At 39.8% G+C, this 20,406-nt stretch overlaps 1 protein-coding gene across 15 annotated transcripts in view; it reads right to left on the reverse strand.

Moving 5' to 3' along the window:
• Positions 1–20,406, reverse strand: part of Bru3 (bruno 3) — a 268,358-nt gene that overhangs the window by 37,807 nt on the left and 210,145 nt on the right. For all 15 annotated transcript variants that reach the window (XM_071708619.1, XM_071708560.1, XM_071708590.1 and 12 more), the window contains one exon: positions 10,415–10,494. In XM_071708619.1, coding sequence (XP_071564720.1) covers positions 10,415–10,494 — 80 coding nt within the window. The remainder of the gene's footprint in view (positions 1–10,414; positions 10,495–20,406) is intronic.

The raw sequence follows: 20,406 nt of genomic DNA on the forward strand, positions 1-20,406 counted from the left end.
GTCGTGAGTGAGATCTGAGATCGCCGACGCGCCGACGCGACGGCCGACGAAGATGCGACAACGGATCAACGGAGGAGGATCGAGGAGAGGAGGAGGAGGCCTGGGAGGCATCGGGCGACAGCGGACCAACCGTGGGGTGAGTAATTATTATTTATTTATTATTTTGCTGTTTTGTCAGTTCTGCGTGGCGAATTCCGTCACTTTTTCAAGCGCGACTTAATTCGACCGTTACGTGATACTCGTTACTCGTGCAATACCGTAACGCCGGCGCAATTTCGCAGTTTCGGAGTTCGATCTCCGGCATATGCGAGAAAAGATATTACGTCGCGAACGTCGCGTCTCTCTCTTATTCGTACGGTCGTAATATTACTTGCACGATTTTTCGCGGATATTTATGCGAACGAGTTAATGCGAAAATATGCAGCCGCGATTGTTTCTTGCATTAGCATTTTAAAATCAGATATCTGTTAAAATAATGTGTTTTAAAAATTTAACGGGCGCGATATAATAATTATTTACTTCAAGTATTATATTGATATCCTGGACACTGATTAATGTAAAAATATTTCTACGTTACAGATCAACGCAGGGTTGCAACTTAAGTACAACTCCGCTGCTGCGCATCGGCCGGTAAGTAATTTATTTATTTCAATATCGAGGCGACGGATTTCTAATTACGCCTCACTACTCGCCGTTCTCTCTTTCTGTTTCTCTCTCTCTCGTTCTCTGCCGCGGATAAGTATATCTCACAGAGAGAAGATGCATTCGGCTATAGTTTACCGATATAGGGATCTAAGTTTCACTACCTCACGGAGTTCGTCGAAACACGGCTGATAAAGGCGGAACTTAAGTGATTAAGCTGCAGGAAAGGAGCGTTCTAGCAGTTTTGTGGTTTGCATTAACGGCCTTGACTTCGCGAAAGTGGAACGTATTTCTCTGGGAATTGCTGTCTGCGTCGCCCATTGAGTAAGAAATAAAGCTGCGGCTATGGCCGGTATTCATAGTTATTTAAGACCGTCTTAAGTTCAATCTTAAGATGTCATGAACCAATCACAGAGCCGTATTAGCGTCTTAAGACATTACTTAAGACGACCTTGAAGACTATGAATACCGGCCTATGGTTGGGTATTCCCATGTCTCGCGTTCAATTACACGCTGCTCACCCTATTAACATCTCCGCGCATTTAGTTTAATCATTTCCTGTGTTCCATTAGTATTTTTCTTGTCAATTCTTTTTTTGTTGTTATATGAATAAGAACAATGCCACAAATCGCGCATGTAATCACTCAATGGGGAGCGAAGTCAGTAATTATTTCTGACTGAAAACTTTCAAATTTTACTTTCAAATTTTCTTTAAAATTTCTACTTTAAAGTTTTACTTTAAAACGTTTTTGTCTTGACTTTGATGGTTTTTGAACTTCTATTTTGCTACGCTTTTTAATATTACGTGCAATGATATTATATATCCATATAATCGTCATGTGATAAATTTACAAGTCACAATTTCTTACAAGCAGTTATATAATTTTTTTTCTTTTTCTTTTTTGATTAATAGATATATTTTGAGTGCTCATAATTTTCTTTAACGAAGTTAATCTCGATACAAATTCTGATTTTACGAAAAATATTAGTTTAATTGTTGAAAAGTAAAGATAACAAATATTTTTAATTTAAGTCAATTTCACAGACATCTATTTTTTATCCTTACTTACTTTTTGTTTTGCTTTGTACTCGTTATCTGTGGAGTATACATAGGGTTCTTTTTTTTTTAAATAACTGCCTTCTTCTCAGCTTCCTCATAAGTAGGTATCTATATTCGATATTCGATATTTTTTTCTGTTAATTATAATTATTATTATAATTATAGTTTTAAACATTTTTTTCCGATTTTACGGCCCGTGTAATGCGGTTTACGCTTCTCACAGCGACGTTTCCGTGCCTCTTCGCAAGCAATATTTCTCCAGCAGCTTGATGTACTCCCGGATTTTACCATTTTCTTCTCGTGGCTTTAAACCCATTTTTTTTTACAAATTAACGCTTTAACAGAAAAATAACTTCACCATTCACAGAGCGTGTAAACTCGTGTAAAGGATTAGATTTTTTTCGAACAGGTTTACACGAGTAAAGCCGCTTTACCCCGACGTTTCGCATGACGGAATCATGATTTGTAATGTCATTAGGTCAGAACGTGGTAGATTATCATTTCCATTGATCTAATACACACGAAGTCCTGTATTAGCTACGTAAGAGTATTACACCTCCGACTTCGAAACTTTTGTGTATGCTTTTTTGTTTGATCCGCAGACTATTTACACGTCTCGAATCAGAGGCGCGTTCGTGCACCACGCAACGGCCAATATTTCTCCGGAGTCTCTCAATATTTTCGCGCTCATCGCGGGCGCCAGGGTGTTCCCTTTCTCTATTTTGTCTGTATATGTACGTATGTACATATGTATCTCTCTGCGTGTGTGTCAACGTGGCGGTATGCGACCAGGCCTCACGTAGTTATGCTTTCCGAAGCGTGTGACATTTCTTGTCACGCCTCGCGAACCCTCCAACGCCACGCTTCTCGCGCACCGAGAGATCTTCCCCTCGCATACATATATCTTCCGGAAATGCCTCGTAATAAAAGGCAAAAACCGCGTCAAGTGTTTCGTCGCGCCGCACCAAAACGACGTCTCTTCCATTGTTCAATTTTCCTCGTTCCAACCGAGAAGCGCGAATATTCTTGCGACTCGCTCGTAGGCATTCGACTCTGGTTCTGTATTCGTTGAAGTTTGGAATAACTTCAATTGATGGCCATCGTATCTTATCACTTCTGTGGAACTTGACACGATGAATCCCTGCCCTATCTATTTGGAATCCAATTTAGCACATTGAACTATTTTGCCACAAAATATCTCAACATATACGCAATTTTTAGTCAGAGATTTAATTACGAGATTAATCGGAATCTGTGCTTGGCATTCAACGTATTAATTAATATATCGCAATCTATTAAATCTAGCAAGTGTTCATAATTTTTTTCTTCGTCATGCTACTTATTAAAATATTAAGTTGTAAGGGTATGTATTTCAAATCGCTTTAAACTTTTGTCGACGAGATAAACTGTCGCACCTTGTCGAAGGAGGCGACGGATTTGTAATTACGCCTCACTTTTGCATAAATTTTAATTTAAAACAAATAATAATACAGAAGAAGGTATTGCACACTCTACTTAGAAACAGCGATATTCATAGCTTTTTCTGATGGTTTGGATTTTGTACGTACTTCACAGTCAGAAAATTCGATGACATAACTTCAAATTTTCTATCGAATGATTCCGACTGTTCTACTTTCAAATTTTCTTTAAAATTTCTATTTTAAAGTTTTACTTTAAAACGTTTTTGTCTTGACTTTCGAATGGACATTGACGCGAGCAATTAGGCACGCGAACTTTAAAACTTCGTTAAGTCGAGAGATCTGTGGATCTGGACGTAAGGTGGACGTAAACAGGGGCTTCTCCATCTCCGGCCGGATGTTGCCTTTCTCGTTTAGGATAGCGCGCGCGCACGGAAAGTGGATGGAAGGAAATTGTCTCTGCATTAACGGAGGCTCAGAAACTGCTCCCAACATTTAATTAAAGACATTCCCTGAGTAATTCCCTTGGCGGCCTCGTAATTGCATTGCTTTTATCTCCAGTACAACTGTTACTTGTTTGGCGGATCGCCTTTCGTATGTATCGGGAGTCAGAACGGTTGCTGGGCCTGAATCTGCGCGAAGAGAGGGAGGGAGGGAGGAAGAGAATGGACGACCGTAGAAAAGAAGCGCGATCGACCGTGAGGGCCTGGGAGCCCATCAGCAAAATCCCGTCCTTAGTGCAGGATTCGAAGCGATTATTCGTGCGATAAGGCTCTTGTCGTGATTCCTCATTGTGCGCCGACTCCCCCTCCGTTACAAGGTGGTATCGTCGAATCGATACGAACATATCCGGCACGGAGAACGCCGCGTTTGTGATAGAGACACCCCGTCAACAAGGTAACGCGATGTTAATGTTAATAATTGATTTCCGTGTACATTCAAGCGCGCCAATTTCAGCGGATCTTGATGACGGCAGTCGTTTGTCTGCTCATCTAACTAGATTTGTCGTATTAGTGTCGTAATGAAGACACAATATTTGTTACCGCGGGGAAGTTTCAGTCACACAGAACCTTCGCACTATTCCGTATTCAAAGGGTCAAATTGCCTCGTTTCTCATCTTGCTTTATGCTACCGTTCGGTCCTTTGCGAACGTACTCGAAACTTTTCAATGTTATCAAATTGATGAAATTGACAAATTTTACACGGTTTTCCAATTAGTTATTTTCCATTTAAAAGGAACGGTTTGTAATTTGCGATACATCGACGAATTGAACCGCTCGCTCCTGTATTTCGGTTCGACAGAGAACGGATCACGCGGACGGGGGGCAATCGGCGTTCCGGCCAGTCTTGCGGTTCCAGTTGAATCTATTGAAATTACCGTCTAACGGATTGGGAAGTGTGATGGTGCGGCTAACGTGAGAGCCTCCAATCAGCAGGTAATTGCTTCATTCCGTTGGCACGGCCTGCCCAATATTGTGGTCCTCCGAGCTAAACTCCGACGCTGAGATGTTGCTCCAAGGACGTGGGCAGAGATATCATCAACTTTTATACTCTAGAGCTTTTGATCGGATCCATGGTCGGTATCTTCGGTTAATGAGAAGAGCGCTGAGAGACGCCAACGAGTACGGATATAAAGAGCATCAATCGTTTATACGTCCCTAAGGGTGACAAGCCCGGATTGAGCAGACAGCGATGTATGTGTGTATGTATGCGCGGATAAAACATCAAACGTGGCGGCACCCACGTACGTCGTTTCACGAAATCATAATGGAAGAAATAGCGTGCGGTTTAATATCGACATTTTTAAAGGGGCCTTAATAGGGGCGACACGTAGGACAGACGTAACGAGCAAGGGGAAACGGCGGTGGCGGCGGCGGCGGCGGCTTCAAACGTTCTCCACACGATACCCTCGGCTCTCGGGAGGACGGCTTTTCCTTTCCGCGTGCAGTTCAGAACGTTGGATCGGAATTAATGAACCGTAATCCCCCAATAATGAGGCTTCGGCTTCACTGGCTCCGATACGACCTCGTCGATCCTCCCCTAGCAACCCCCGACCACCCCTCGCTTCCCCAAGTTCCGGCCTCGTCTCCTCCATATCGTACACGTGCGCGCCGGCGTACATATGTGCTCGCGTAAATGTCACATACACCTTATGGGCACCTATGTTACACCTGCGTGGCACACAAGGCCTCGGAGCTCGGAGCTCGAGACTGTCGACGCGAGACAAATTATCTTTCCAACGTGCACGCGTCGATACCGTTCACCAGCGGCGTGTAACCAGCGTGGCTCGACGATTTTTCTCGCACGAAAGAGTGTAACGCACGTGTGGATAGACGTACGCCGTGGCATTTGCTTGAAAATTCGACTTTTCGAATTTTTTTTGTCTTTTTTTTTTTACGTCAGCGCTGACCTCGAACTCATTAATATTTAGAGCATGTGATATACAGGCGAACTTGAAGTATCACGGTTAGCTCGGAAGTTTCTCATACGCTATAAAGATTTTCGCAATTGCTACAATCAAGGACCCGGACCGGACGAAAATATCGGTTCGATTCCCGTTTCGGTTCATTAAAATACTTAATAAAGGTTTCGGTTTCGATTTCGGTTTTATAGCTAACAAAAGTATCGGTATTGCGCAAAGTTACAGTTTTTTTCCGGTTCCGGTTTATTAAAATTTTCTTGAAATTTTATTAAATTGTTTACATATGCATACTGCGTGTGTGGATATGTACTTATAACTTGTAAATCTTAATTTTTGATACATAGGGTTTTTATTTTACATTACATACACATGTTTTTATTTTTTATTTTAATTTATACGGATTGTATAAAATATGTATAATAATTAATAATATATTGTGATAAATGATGTTATTTCGACGTAGATGTCATTTCTTCATTGTTTTCATTTTCTGGTGTTAACTTCTTTTGAAGATATAATGACTTTTAATGGTAGCGGTTTCGATTCCGTTTTATTATAGGCTTTATAAAATTTCCATACGGTTTACGGTTCTGGTTCGAACAAAAATACCGGTTACGGTATACAGTTTTCGGTTTTGGTTTTGGTTTCGGTTTCGGTCCGGTCCGGGTCTCTGGCTACAATCAACTTTCAACAAAAGTGTTTCGATGAACTGTCTAAGAAAAGGAGAAATATACAGACTTTCGACACGACGATCGTCGCTACTTTTAACGACTCGTTTAAGTGAATTCGTTCTTGCGAGGAATACGAACTCCAGTGTAGCGCTCTCTCGGTTCTTTTGGACATGGCAAAAAATCATAACACCTTATGAAACCTACATGACGTGGATACACACATCATTAACTACTTTTTTTAAGGCAAATTCGTTAAGACTGATTATTTTTCCAACTCTTTTTTATACGAATCGTCTAATTCACAATGGCAAACTCGATTTTGAAACACAAATAATAATTATAAATCGGAGAATCATAACTCCCGTTAATTTTCCCTTATTCTACACGAGCGGAATATGTTACATAAGCCAAACGAAGACGAACAAAGACGAGCGCTTTGAATCTCGCGTTTTGTAATTACGCGTACCTTGAAACTAGAATACAGCGTTATAACGAGCTTCAGTCGATAATACGCGGTACAAGGTCGGAGACTCGGAAGGTCTCTCGCGTAACCTCCTATGCGAGATATCGCGGTTGAAAATCACTGTCTCCCTTTGACTTTTTAATCTGTGCGATTTTACCTTCGGCAACGCGTGCAGCAGACACGCCGGCGTATTTGGTATTTGCGAACGCTGAAGGGCTCGGCACTATACACGGGCACCTCGATTATTAAAAGTTTTGTTTGCAGTCGGAACTCGAACCGGGTCAAACGCGCGTATAACCGCGAGCGTCGCGAGAAAATCAGCGACGAGCTTGCAATATACAAAGCCATAAAAGTTTCCCGGAGTGGATGTAACTTTCCGTGTTACTGTAACTACAACTAATATCGGGAGAATTTTGATACTCCTCCCTTGCCTTTCAGCTACACGCGTCTGCGTTACTCTTTAAAGCTTTGCAAAGAAACGGAAATGTGAAACGTTATAATATCTTTACGTTCTTTAAACGCCATTTATTTTCGATATTGCGATATTGAATTTGTCTAAAATCTGCTGAATTAATTATTTAATAAAAGACGACGCACTTAAATAGGGAGGGAGAAACTTCGTAATACTTTATTCGAAGCGAAATAATTAAAAGATACATAATGTATCAAAGAAGTTTTGCCTCTTTCTTGCACACATATAAGTCTTTCCATTCTTTTCTCAGTAGCAATGCTACTGAGCGCTATTCTCACGCTTCCGCTACAAGCCAGTACGTCGTGTGCAGGCCGACAGCGCGTCGTCGCGTATTACAGTATCAGATTGCAAATCAATATCTCATTTCGTAGGTATGAGCCGAGATGTTGCGTTCGTAATGCAGTTTCGTGACCGAGAGTGTCGACGTGTTCGAGTGGCTGAAAGCAGGGGGCACACACGCGAGATGACATACGTGTGCGATCGTACATACACCCGACATTTTTATGCGCGCACATACGTGACTATATAGATCGACGGATTTGATAGGAGAGGGGCAAATTGGAAGGGGGTGATCTTGCGACGGGTCAGAGGAAACTGGAACGAACATAGTTAAGTCAAATTACTCTTGGGGCTCCATAACTTTGCGATAGCGATTGTTTTCCGCGAAAGATTATCGATTCACTAAAAAGCGCATAAGAGCTTTTTATTGCTAAACACCTTAACATCACAACGTTTAACGCCTAGTAATTTTGAATAGATGGCGTGCTCCGCCATTTTATCTCTAGGATGATTCCCTTCTATCTTCATATTGTTTTGTGTCACGAACTCAGAATTATCACAATGTAATTTTGAAGATGATAGTGGGAGTAGATATTTATTTCAATTGGGTAGATTAAGGGTGGGAGATTATCATCTTCGAACGAGACTTTTCATATAATTTCGATCAAACTTCGCCCGCCTTCGGCGGGCTCGTTTGATCTTGCAATTATATTGCACGTCTCGTTCTCGATGATAATATTGTAGTGTTTTAGAGATTGTGATAATTCGTATTAATTTCTTTTATGAAATTATTTATTTATATTAAAATATTTAGTCTTTCAGACACATTATTTTACACAACCATAAAGAAAAAAACCTTATCTCTAATGTAGAATTGCTCGCGCAAACTGGAAAAAAAATCAAACTGGAAATCAAAACTGCATCTTTCTTTGTTAATTGATTAAAAATCATATGGCATTAAATTGTTTAATTAAATGCCTTCTCTCTCCCTCCCCCCCACTGCTCTTCGCCCGCGTCATGCAGAATTTAATTTCGAATCTGCATAATTTGCCGCAATAATTAAGTCGCGCTTGCTCGTAGTACGCAACCACGTGCCTTTCGTATCTCTTTTAGGTCGAATAGTTTCAGGGTCGAAGGTCGGCATTTCGGCGAAAGCGTTAACTCCAACACTCGCCGCTGCTTTCGTCCTCTCACTTCTCATCCCTTCGGCCACGACTGTGCGGCGAAATCTCGTAACATCGACGTCGAGATTTGCATAATTCGTTGCGATAATTAAGCAATCTGCATATTACGGACCGCGCTCGCGCGCGCGCGCACCTCTTTCGTGGGCAAATAGTCGCGGTCCTGAAGTCGGCCCCTGCGCTCCGTCTTCCGTTCGTGTATTCGGCTATTAGATTAGAGGGTTGTAACGAGTAATATTCACGTAACCATTCCGCACTACCACCTATGCGATTTCACCCCAACGCATGTACACGTTTAATGCATGACATAAACTGCGAATCCCCCGTCAAATATCAAAAGCAGCGCGAGCTTCTCTTCGCGCAACGTACAAGGACGTGACATATGATAAATCTTGTTACGCTTTTGTAGCAGCTTTGATAAAAAGTAATAAGACGATATGGTTTCACGTCAGATTCTTAGAGACGCATAGAAAAATAGGTAACACTGGATACATAGATTTTATCAGAATTTTTGTATCAAAAGCACCGGCCTCAGATTATATTATAATATACTAGCTGGTTACCCGGGCGGGGCTTCGCCTGGGCGTCTTTTTTTAAACAACTTTATTTGTGTTATTATAATTTGAATCCCCATTTTGTATTGTAAATTCTTATAGCTTTCTTTGTAAGCTTTTTAAATTGTTTTAAATTGGGTTGTAGCACAATGGCACATAGCCTATGTCACTCAGGAAGATATAAGAGATCCACCAGTGTAAAAAGTTTTGAAATTAATACAATAGTTTCTAAGATTGCCCTGAACAATGGAACAAACAAACTTTTCCCCTTTATGTAATAGTAAGGATTTTGTCTATATTTTATTACTTGTTCGATTTTTTAAATTCTTTTAATGTCGGGTTCGTAGAAATTCGTGCTAGCTCTTTAATATTTCAATAATTTCTCTCTTTTAATGGTGGGTCTTCTGTGACCGACGAAAATAAATTTATTCAATTAGAGAGTTGTAGAATCGCGAACAATGTAAAAGCGACAGTTCAATATAAATCTTCGCTTCGATCTTAATTGTACATTGTCTAATAATTGTCTGAGACACAAACTCCCTTAGGCGCGTCAATGCATGTCAGCGTGAGCGACGGTCGATAGGCAATAACGCCGACAAGGACGATCGGGGGTCCGGCAAGCGGCTTTGCAAAGTTTCGCCAATCAGCAGGTGGAATCCCGGACGGAACTCACTGACAATTCAATTACAACTGGGAATTCCTGGTCCGACCCTAAGCCGAGAAAGTTCGGCGGTTTGACGGAGACCGAGGGACGCTCTTCTCTCCGGAGGGCTGGCGGAGGGAAGGAGGCGAGAGCCGCGCTTCTCCAAGTGTTATGCAGATTTCTGTTTGGCCAGTCATTACTGGGGTGTTTGCAGGCACGACAGCCATTGCTACGGCTACCCGGTCCGATCTCCAACCACCAGCTACCAGTTACCCCTTCCGACTCCCCCCTCCCCCTACTTCTCGCCCCTCTGCCGTTAACGGAAGACGGCCATCTACTGCCCAGCGCCATGGCGCGCATCCCTATCCTCGATATTCATATCAGCCCCCCTTCATCCAGTGTAGCGCTTCTATGAATATTTACCCTCCTTTCTGTTAATATCGCGTACGTGACATTTTCCGAGCGTAAATACGTGCCGGCGTCCATGAACACGTTGACTGGCGGTCATCGGCTGAAGAGGCGGATCGAAAGATAAAAAAATAAAACGCGCGCTCGAAGAGTGAAGGGGTCGACCAATGCTCGTTGTTGGAATATTACACGGATACTCACCGGCATAGTTTGGCTACCGTGTAGAGAGTTTATTGCTGCCAGTGCTTCTTGGTGCGACGAAAGTTTCACGAAGGCACAGCCTGAAACAGAAAGAATAGAATAATTATCAATTCAGTGAAAAATATCGTATATAGATTTTACAATTTATGTTACCATATCTTAAATATTGAAAATGCGGCTTTTTCTCTATTCTAGTATAAATTTAAAAGTATATTATATGTCACAAAAATATTCTGCATCAGCATCTTTATTTAAATATCCGCAAAAAAAATTTGTAAGTACGCTTAAAAAATGTACACTTTATATTGTACAGATAGGCGTCTATCTAAAACCACGCAATTTATCATCGATAAAAACTATAGCAAAACGAAGGGTTAAATAGAACTCGTGATGTTCGTCTATTCATTTATCGGAAGGAGCGTCGCGAGGAAGGAGTCGCTCTTCTTTTTTTATCATGAAAATTCCGCGGTGTACTCGAAACTCGGAAAGAGGTGAAAATAGTTTTATCCGTTTTATCTTCGCGAGTGATCAGCGACGAAAGGAGTTCCGTTTCTGCCATTGTCGAGGAAGCGAGGCCGTTCGAAGATATTTATCTGATATCATGAATGTATAGGCCATAAACTTTTTCTATCATGCAGGTTGGGTCTTGGAACCTTCGAATGAAAGGTGGTATATTTTAGATCAGTAAAGAAAATTACTGTGACTTTATTTTTTTCGACGCTGCGGTGTAAAAATTACCCCAGGTGACTATTCCCGGGTTAAATTTGCCATTTAGAGGTACTCATATTTTCCCAGATTCCTCTCTGTTAAAAGAGAGACGGCTAATTTTATGCGCGGCTCGGCTGACTGAGTCGCGACATTTCTCGAATGTAGGACGAGGGACCTTCCGGTCGAAAATGTATCTCCCCGTAATAACACCGTGGCACTGGCGCTTTCCGGGTGTGTCACGCCCGGTAACGGTTCGTGTACGTGCCCGTGTCTCTTTGTCTTCCGTCTTCTTTCTCTGCACGCCCTCCATGCATCCCTCCGGGAACGCGGCCGTGTCCGCATTATAATGGCATTACGTGTCCTCACATTACACTTGCTGTCCCAGCTCGTAATACACATTTCTCCCCACGTTCCGTTATCCCCATGCCGAGTCTTATTTTTTTCTCCTCGGATACGTCCGTCCCGGATATATCCTACATCGTGATTCGGAGCTTGTGCAGTATTTACAGAACCTCGGACGAGAGGGTGTCGCGCAAACACCATCGAAAAATTGAGTTAGAAATGGTACGACCGAATAAAATGTCAAATACCATGATAGCGTCTGTCCAACGAAATTCTATCAAATTATAATATCGTATTAATTTGCAATTATCTTTTCGCAATTTAAAAAAGAGACAACGTAAGAATTGTATTTCTATTCATAACTCAACATTTAAAATAAAATCTTTTTCTTTGAGAAATATCTGTTAAAACTATAAAATTAATCATAACAATTTTATGATTATAATTAATAAAATATTCGTACTTGAATATATGAACAATGATTAAAAATACATGTTTTGCAAGCACTATTTTGTAAATCACGTTGAATCTCACGCGCTGCAAGAGACTCATTAAAAATTCTCTTCGACTATCTCAATTTTTTGCTACTTGAGATCTAAAAAAAATATTCTTATATTATCTGTCGAATTTTTGTACTGCCTGAAAGTTCGCTGCTTTCTCTGCGCCTGTGTGACGGTCCTCTCGTTCTTCTGGTTCGTTTCGTCCTCGCGCAACCTCGGCAGCATCCCATCTCGCGAATATAAAAAGGGCCGACACACTCGAGTGTTTAGTAACTTTGTCAGCGTTTTTAATGCTCGCCCCTTTTTCGTTCCGACTCCCGTACGGTGCGCTCGTTTCACTTTTCGTACCTAGGGCCCAATAGACACCGCCGACGAAACACTTTGTAAAACCTGCAGCCGTAGCAATTACCCCGTAGAATTCGTGCTCCATTTTCGCGGAATTTAGTGGCTTCGTTAATGAAATGAACTCGTCCATTCCTACTGCCGATAGCAATTCGTATGATTCATAATCGATATTGGCAATCGTTGCCAGACTCTTCGTTCTATGAAACACGTGAAAATTTTCATTTTGACGTAATCACGGTAATGTAAAAATAATTAATTCTCACTATAGATGGAAGTAATAAAACAGATATGATAACGTCTGCTTTCAATTCTAAACAAATGGATAAAATACTGCTGGCAATATTTATGTGATTTCTATATCGATATAAAGTATCAATTACATCTAAAATTAGAGCGAACGGTTAATTGATGCTCGTCTAAAAAGTAGACGTAAATTTCATTGAGTATCGTGCGAAGTGCAAATAGAATGGATCAAATGTATCACGAAGTACGCGAGAGCTTCACGCTACGGGCTCGATATCAAATCCCACTTGTCCTATTCCGCGTGGTCGCGCCCTAAAAGGCATTTCGCGAAGTCGTTAATAATTTTTTTTTTTTTTTAAGCGAGTCTTCTTTCAGTACTCCGCGCCATTAGTGAAATAGTCGGAACTCCACCCATTCGCTGCGTGTCAGCAAGACTATACATATGTGTGTATTCTTTTATACCCGTGACACGAATCTATCTGGTTTGACTGGATATCTCTTCTCTATATATGCTCCCTCTGTATTCGCGTGATAAAAAAATATTCCGCTTTTTTTAATCATAAAATGCAAGTACGTCACTCTCGAAAGCATTGTGTTCCGAAATTTTCAGAAAAAATCTACTTGCGGATGAATTGAAAATTTACATTACTGACAGATATTATCATATGCAAACTCGGTTGTGTATTGATGCATACTTGACATGATTATTTTATAAATAATTGTTATATCAATTATTAACGATTCTGTATTTGCGCTTGATTTGTTTATGTGTATTAATCGTATAACTTCCGCTGTTATACGGAATATCATATCAATGTTAATTGGCAAATGATATTAGCTTTCACGTTGGCTTGTTCATTTATGTTAAATTATCTAATATATTTATAAAGTACTTAATAATTCCCGCATTGCGCTATTATATTCTGTAACACGGCAATTTCGTTTATCCTCAGCGGTTACAAAAAAAAAAAAAAAAAAACAGATGTTCGCTAGCGACTTTTACAAGCACGTCGCAAAGGTTGACATACACGGGGCGCGTATATCAACGGGTCTATATTCAAATCGCCCTCTTTCATCAGCAAAGGTAACAGATGTTCGTCGCCCATCGATCACGACGATTCTATTTTCTGAACTGACGCTTCTTTCGGAACACCAACTATGCGGCTGGATAAAAGATCTATCGATCGGGGGTATAGCGCCTTCGCGTAACGTAGCGAAATAATTACTCTCTAATGAGGCCCTCTAACACCGAGGCGAACTCAAACGAGAGAGCGCAGCATTTTTTCGAACTTAGTTCGTGGCTTGATTTAATTATCAACTGTTGATTAATGAAGCGTACAACTTCCGCCAAGTTTTACTCGCGGAAACGAGTATAAGAAGATCGATCGCTAAACGCGCTATACATCTCGCCTTGACTCGACTATCGAGCGGCAGCTCGTCAAACGAGTTAACACATCCGTATCGTAAGGCCACGAACCGTTTATAGTACTAAAAGCGAAGCTAATGGCGCGACACAGTTACAATGTTAAAGAATAATTGAATAAGCGATTACAAAGGGGGGAGAATGAATAGAAGTTGTCGCTTTTCCTGTACGCTCGACATTGCCGACGATGTGCGTAATAAATATTTTATTCTCGCCGAGCTGCTTGAATTTAGAACGAACGTTTATACGTCGAAAACTGTCGGGAAAGTAGAATGTTTTGTCAGCAAGGGGGTTTCTAGCTCGCGTGTCGATCGCTCTTCCTTCGCCGTTCCTTCATCGAGACCGAATACTTCAGTAACTTCGTAGCGTTCAATTACATCGCGGCTTTAATAGGATCGAATTACTTTAAGCGCAACGCCCTGAGCGAACAAACTCGCGACGACATCTGAGCGCGCTCGGAAGGATACGTGCATGAGAGTATACGCGAGTAGTCGTGGCATTGCCCGCGTCGTAGTAGTCGCTCGGTGATGACGATGGCTGCGGGATAAACTTAGGCATGTTTGCCGAGCAATCAAATATATGAGTGGAAAGTCTCGTGGGCGCTATCGATCGGCGGCTCCAAGTCCCCGCGATGATGGCGCACGAGGGGCGGTTGAATCGGAGGAAGAAGGATTCGAGGACGAAACGGGTGCGAGAGAAGCCCACGAAACTCAATTCATGAAGGGCCGCCGATTCGACCAGCGCTTGATTATATCCACTGTTTGTTGCTGAACGTTATTCGTATTGCTAAGGCTAAAGGAGGACATTAAATATATTGTCTTCGAGTCGGTAGGAAAAAAATCTGCCAGTCTAGTTGTAGCTATTGTTGTACACCGTTTTGTTAAGCTTGAGATATATGAATCTAAATATTTCTTACACGTCTTTTTACAGTCTAAGTTATCAACAAATTATCTAGACTAACTATATCTATTTTGAAACATAAATTTGTCTGCAACTTGTGATTATTGACATTTTCGAGTTGATTTATTTTACATATTTTTTCATTTTTTTTTAAGAACAAAGCGACATACGTATGCGTACATAAGTGTACTATTTTATTTATGAAAATCTATACATTTTTTATATTCCTCAGATAAAAATTTAAACATGTTTTACGAATTTATTGTGTATTGTGTATTAGATATTATAAAATGTATAATATATTTTTGATGCATGCAAAAAATAGTTAAAAAACTATTGTCATGACATATTGATCCATATACATTTATGTGCATACGCGCGTGATCTCGGTTGGATATATGCGAAATTTCGTGAAATTCGAGTCCTTTATTTTCGCGCGAGCTTGCGTTCCGCCAATGCGAAAAACGCCGAAGAAAAATCTCAAGTGCGCATCTCTTTCTCGTTTTCGAGAGATCCGCGGAAAGGGAAGGACGTGGGGAGAAACGCTTTGGAAGCTCCGGCGAATTCTTACGTTCGCCATATACGACTACTGCAGGATCTACAGGATTCGACAAGGTAGTCCCGTCTGTTTGCCCGATATTGGTCTTTTAGAAATTTCGGTCATTTTTCCGTCTCGAATTTCCTCGCAAAACGCGCAATAATCGCGAATAATTGTCCTCGAATTCTGTAAATTAATCCATAAATGCGATGAAAGGAAAATAGTGTTATTATTATTGAGTTCGCTGGACGAATTAATTTATTACGTATTAATCCGTACTATTATGCGAATTGCGAATGTGTGTTTGCGGGCGCACATTAGTAGTGGTCTCTCAATCCTGGTTAAATATTCGAGTTTTCGAGATTCAAAAGCCTGATTAATGTAGCGGCATGAGGTTGACATGGCGACATTATCGTCGCTACAATGGACGCCAGGTGTTCCAGACAGGAAGGGCCAGAGAGGCAAGGAGTATAATGCCGTCAAGCAACGCCACTTAATGAGCTGCCGAGAACAAAGCGGGAAGAACTGCTTTGTCATTTTTTTCGTGCTCCAATTACTTAGCGTTTTAGAACAGTTGTACGTGATTATCTCTCTCTCTCTTTTTTCTTTACTCCGCTTCATCTAACACACCTCGCGCGAAATGTTAACAATATTCTTTCACGAAAATTGATTTGCGTAAATTGAATAATATATGCGCTACGTAATTTTCTTTACATCCAGCGGTGACGTATATTCGTGATATTCTCGTATAATACATCATAAAGTTTTGAAACGTGATATATCGATCGGAAGTCTAAAATTGTCCGCCTATTCCGACTTTCTTGTGTCATATCGTTCAAGCAAGTAAGGGACGGGAGTTCGAAACTGGATGTCGAAGACGAGGGCTGCTGAGATCAGAGGAAGGTCCAGGGCTTAGGAAAGGGACGGGTGGGTACGTTATCTTGTCGTACTTCAGTAAGTCCGGGGGATGGGCGTCCTCTTTTCGCCCTAATTCCCTTCAATCCCTGATCCGTCCCACCCCCCAGAAGCATATCGCAATCGAGTTTCGTTTATTTTTCAAGAGGCGCCCGTTCGACAGAAATTGGCGAGTATTGAACGATATTCGATCCTCGAAAAGATTAATCTCATTTTTTTTTTAAATGCGTTACCACGTTACGCAATTCCCGTGTTAAACTCTCAGTGTGCCTCGATCGGCTCCGACTTTAACGTTGTTACGTTAAATTTAATTATTACTTTCATCGGTTGATATTTCACGTGGCGAAAAACTCGAGGCGTCGGTCGAATCAAATTTGCTATAGCTATAAAACTCAGCGTTCTCTGGAAAAAAAAAGAAAATAGACCGATATGCGCGCGATATCACCTATGCTATCGGCATAAAATATCGTTTGGATATCGCCATGTGACGCGACCTCAATACACAGGCGAGAAACTCCTCCAAGTTTCTTGCCACGGTGGTAACGTCGAGAGGTTTATTTTCGAACAAGTCCGCGTTTCGACAGATCGAACACGACGATCCAGTGGATTATCCCGTTTATATGACGTGCGCGTGCAAAAGATGACAACAATTGTCGGGTATCGTTCCCCTCGCTATGATACAAAATAGTTTATTGCACGAAACCGTGATGACCGTCGTCTCGGATTACGAAGCGCGCGTTGTCCGCGCGCGGTAAACATCTTTTATTAAAGTGCACGTTGCGCTTCGCTGGCGCGTCAATTTTTCAAAGAGCCCCCGAGCTCTTTGTCTTCAGCGCGTCTCCATCTAACTACCGGTGATGAGCGCACGTGGCAAATGGTAGGAGAGCGATTAATCGTTCCACGTATATTATTTATGTATGGCATATTATTTATCTATGGCAAGACTGTTATATTGTGTATTTCTTCAATGCGAAATAATATGCCATACATAAATAATATACGTGGAACGATTAATCGCTTTCCTACCATTTGCCACGTGCGCTCATCACCGGTAGTTAGATTTTTCCGTACTAACTTTAGTAGTATAGGTATGTTCTCTGAGCAGAAATAAGAAAAAATATTTTTTTTCTTATTTCTATTTTTTTTTACAAATCCTTATATTTTAACTCTTCTTGTTCTTTCTGTTTTATACGGCATATAAAATCACAAATAGAATTCTATCTCCTCAACTTTGACATAAATTATAGATCGTCTAAAGTATGTTTGACTCTGAAGTTTTATACTAGAATGTTTCAAAGTTTTGAGAGACATACAATTAGTATGAGACATATACCCGTGGTATTCCGTATTTAGAAATGCGTTTCGTTTCACGGTCTGTATGCCACTCGATAGTATCCCCGCAGCACACAAATAATTCTTATCTATGTCTCGGCGTAATAACATCAACAATGTTGTTCGAGTCTCGCTTGTATAATTTATATCGCGGGTAGTCCTTTATTTTCCGAACGACGCACCCGCATCAATACGATCGGCGAAGCGTTCCTCCTCATACCCATTTCTTCCAAATCACTATCTCATTGTCAGTTACATCATCCAATCGAATAACGGGCGACTGCCTCGGCGCGTCTATTAAGTACTCGGTGTGACTTTTTTGAAAAATGAATACGAGAGATATCGCACGAGAAGTACGCGGATTATTCGGTATCTTACAATGCGATTTGTGTATTACCTGTTGGTTTGTGGTATTTGTCATTTGTCCGAAACTGATTTATATATTTCGTTTTATCGTTATAAATACTGATTACGATTTAGCAGTTGCGAGATTACGATAGAAGCAATGCTCGAGTGGTTAGTTTTTTTTTTTTGGGAGGCGCACTTGCATCGAGATGGCTACAGCAAGATGGCTTCATTCCCCTTTACTATTTTTCTAAATTTCTAGTAAATACCTCGATCCTTTCGCGGAAGTGATGCGAAGTCCCATGATCTATGCCCCGTGATCCTTTACAGTTTCTCGAAGTGCGTTACATCCGTCATACCGCGTTGCCCGCGTTTGATTTATTAGCGTTTCGAAAATGATTCGGCTTTTCTGTTTCAACCTTATAAAGACTAAAGGTGTCTTTTCACGTTGACGCTCGATCAACTCGACGCTCATTTTCAGCGAGCAAAAATGTTCAGAAATAATATTTTTTATTTTGTATATATCCATTTCATTAAAACGTTAAAAGTTTTAACATAAAGTATATTAAATAATAATAATTTGCAGTAGGATTGCTGATTCAATTCTTACGTAAATAAATACTTATACAAATATTTATAATCTTTTGAACATATATAGAACGAAACATCTCATCTTTTTGATTCTTAATAAAATATCGTAATTTATCTAACAAAAATAACGATTTGTAACACGGATAAAAGAACAAATAGTATACAAATACATATTTGTAAGTATAAACTTATGATATATCATAAACATATATCGTGCATTAAATCTTTATCCATTTCATTAAAACGTTAAAAGTTTTAACATAAAGTATATTAAATAATAATAATTTGCAGTAGGATTGCTGACTTCAATTCTTACGTAAATAAATACTTATACAAATATTTATAATCTTTTGAACATATATAGAACGAAACAACTCATCTTTTTGATTCTTATTAAAATATCGTAATTTATCTAACAAAAATAACGATTTGTAACACGGATAAAAGAACAAATAGTATACAAATACATATTTGTAAGTATAAACTTATTTATGATATATCATATAACATTATATATCATGCATTAAATCTTTATCCATTTCATTAAAACGTTAAAAGTTTTAACATAATTTTATGATAATCTAACATATATATATGTATATATATATATACATATATATAGGTATATGTGTGTATATATATATATACATATATGTATATATATATAATAAATTAATCCTGGTATTTTAAAATCCATAAAGTGTCAGAACAGTCAGTCTATTGTTAATTACTTGTAATTTTAAAATAACACATCTATGAAGCGCTTAGAATTTATTTATTATTAATTCTCTGTTATTATATAAAGGATGTAGATGGATTTATTGTATGTACAATGTATTATTTACTAACTTGTATAAGGACTGTGTTCAGAAGAATAAGAATCTCTATTGATAGTTTTTCCAAGCGATATTCCATTAGAATATATGAATTCCTTTGTAACAATTATGCGTTATTTGTATAGTTTATCATTGGAATACATTTTTTACGTGACATTCTTGTAGCCATATCTCTGTACACTTGTCAACTTGTACATCGATGTAAAAATAACGCGATACATCTGAAATTGGGTGAAAATCTTGTAAATTTAAATATATCTAAACAGATAATTAATCTTCATTACTATCTGAATCAACCACTCAGAGACGTTCGATATTTTTTGTGTCTCGATACTTTCATCCATGATACATATCGATACGATCTATTAAATAATAATAATTTGCAGTACTTATAAAAAATATATAAGTAATTTATGATAATCTAACATATATATATATATATATATATATATTACTACTTGGAGATATTACTTGAAAATAATTAATATTTTACGTATTTTGAAGTCCATTTTTGATTGTACTGGGACGATCAACGGCGATTTAGCGTCAACGGTGGATGTTGAATAAGTTCAACTTCATTTCTTGACGCTAGCGTCAAAGCGGAGCCACGTGACACGTGACCCTAGAAATAGTATTATATATATATATAAATTTATATATCCATATAAATAAAAAATATTATTTCTGAAGACTTGCTCGCTGAAAATGAGCATCAAGCGTCAACATGAAATGGCACCTTAAGATGTAGGCGGCTTCGAGAAGAGAGGTGCCGTAGCGACTCGGATTAATACCAGTCAATCAGAAGATTCGCTCATGGCTACCAGCAAATCAGAGGACTTTGGCACGCGACCCTGTTGGCGTCTCTTTCCTACTTGAGTTGGCGTCTCTCTCTATTAAAATCTTAAACGTGACGCTCGAGTCTCGCTCGTGTTTTGTTTACGTTACGGTAATTTTTTTTTTTTTTTTGGAAGGAG

Source organism: Temnothorax nylanderi, unplaced genomic scaffold (assembly GCF_030848795.1).
Source record: "Temnothorax nylanderi isolate EJ_2023f unplaced genomic scaffold, tnyl_v1.0 TNYL_tig0004_pilon, whole genome shotgun sequence".
Classification (NCBI taxonomy): domain Eukaryota; kingdom Metazoa; phylum Arthropoda; class Insecta; order Hymenoptera; family Formicidae; genus Temnothorax; species Temnothorax nylanderi.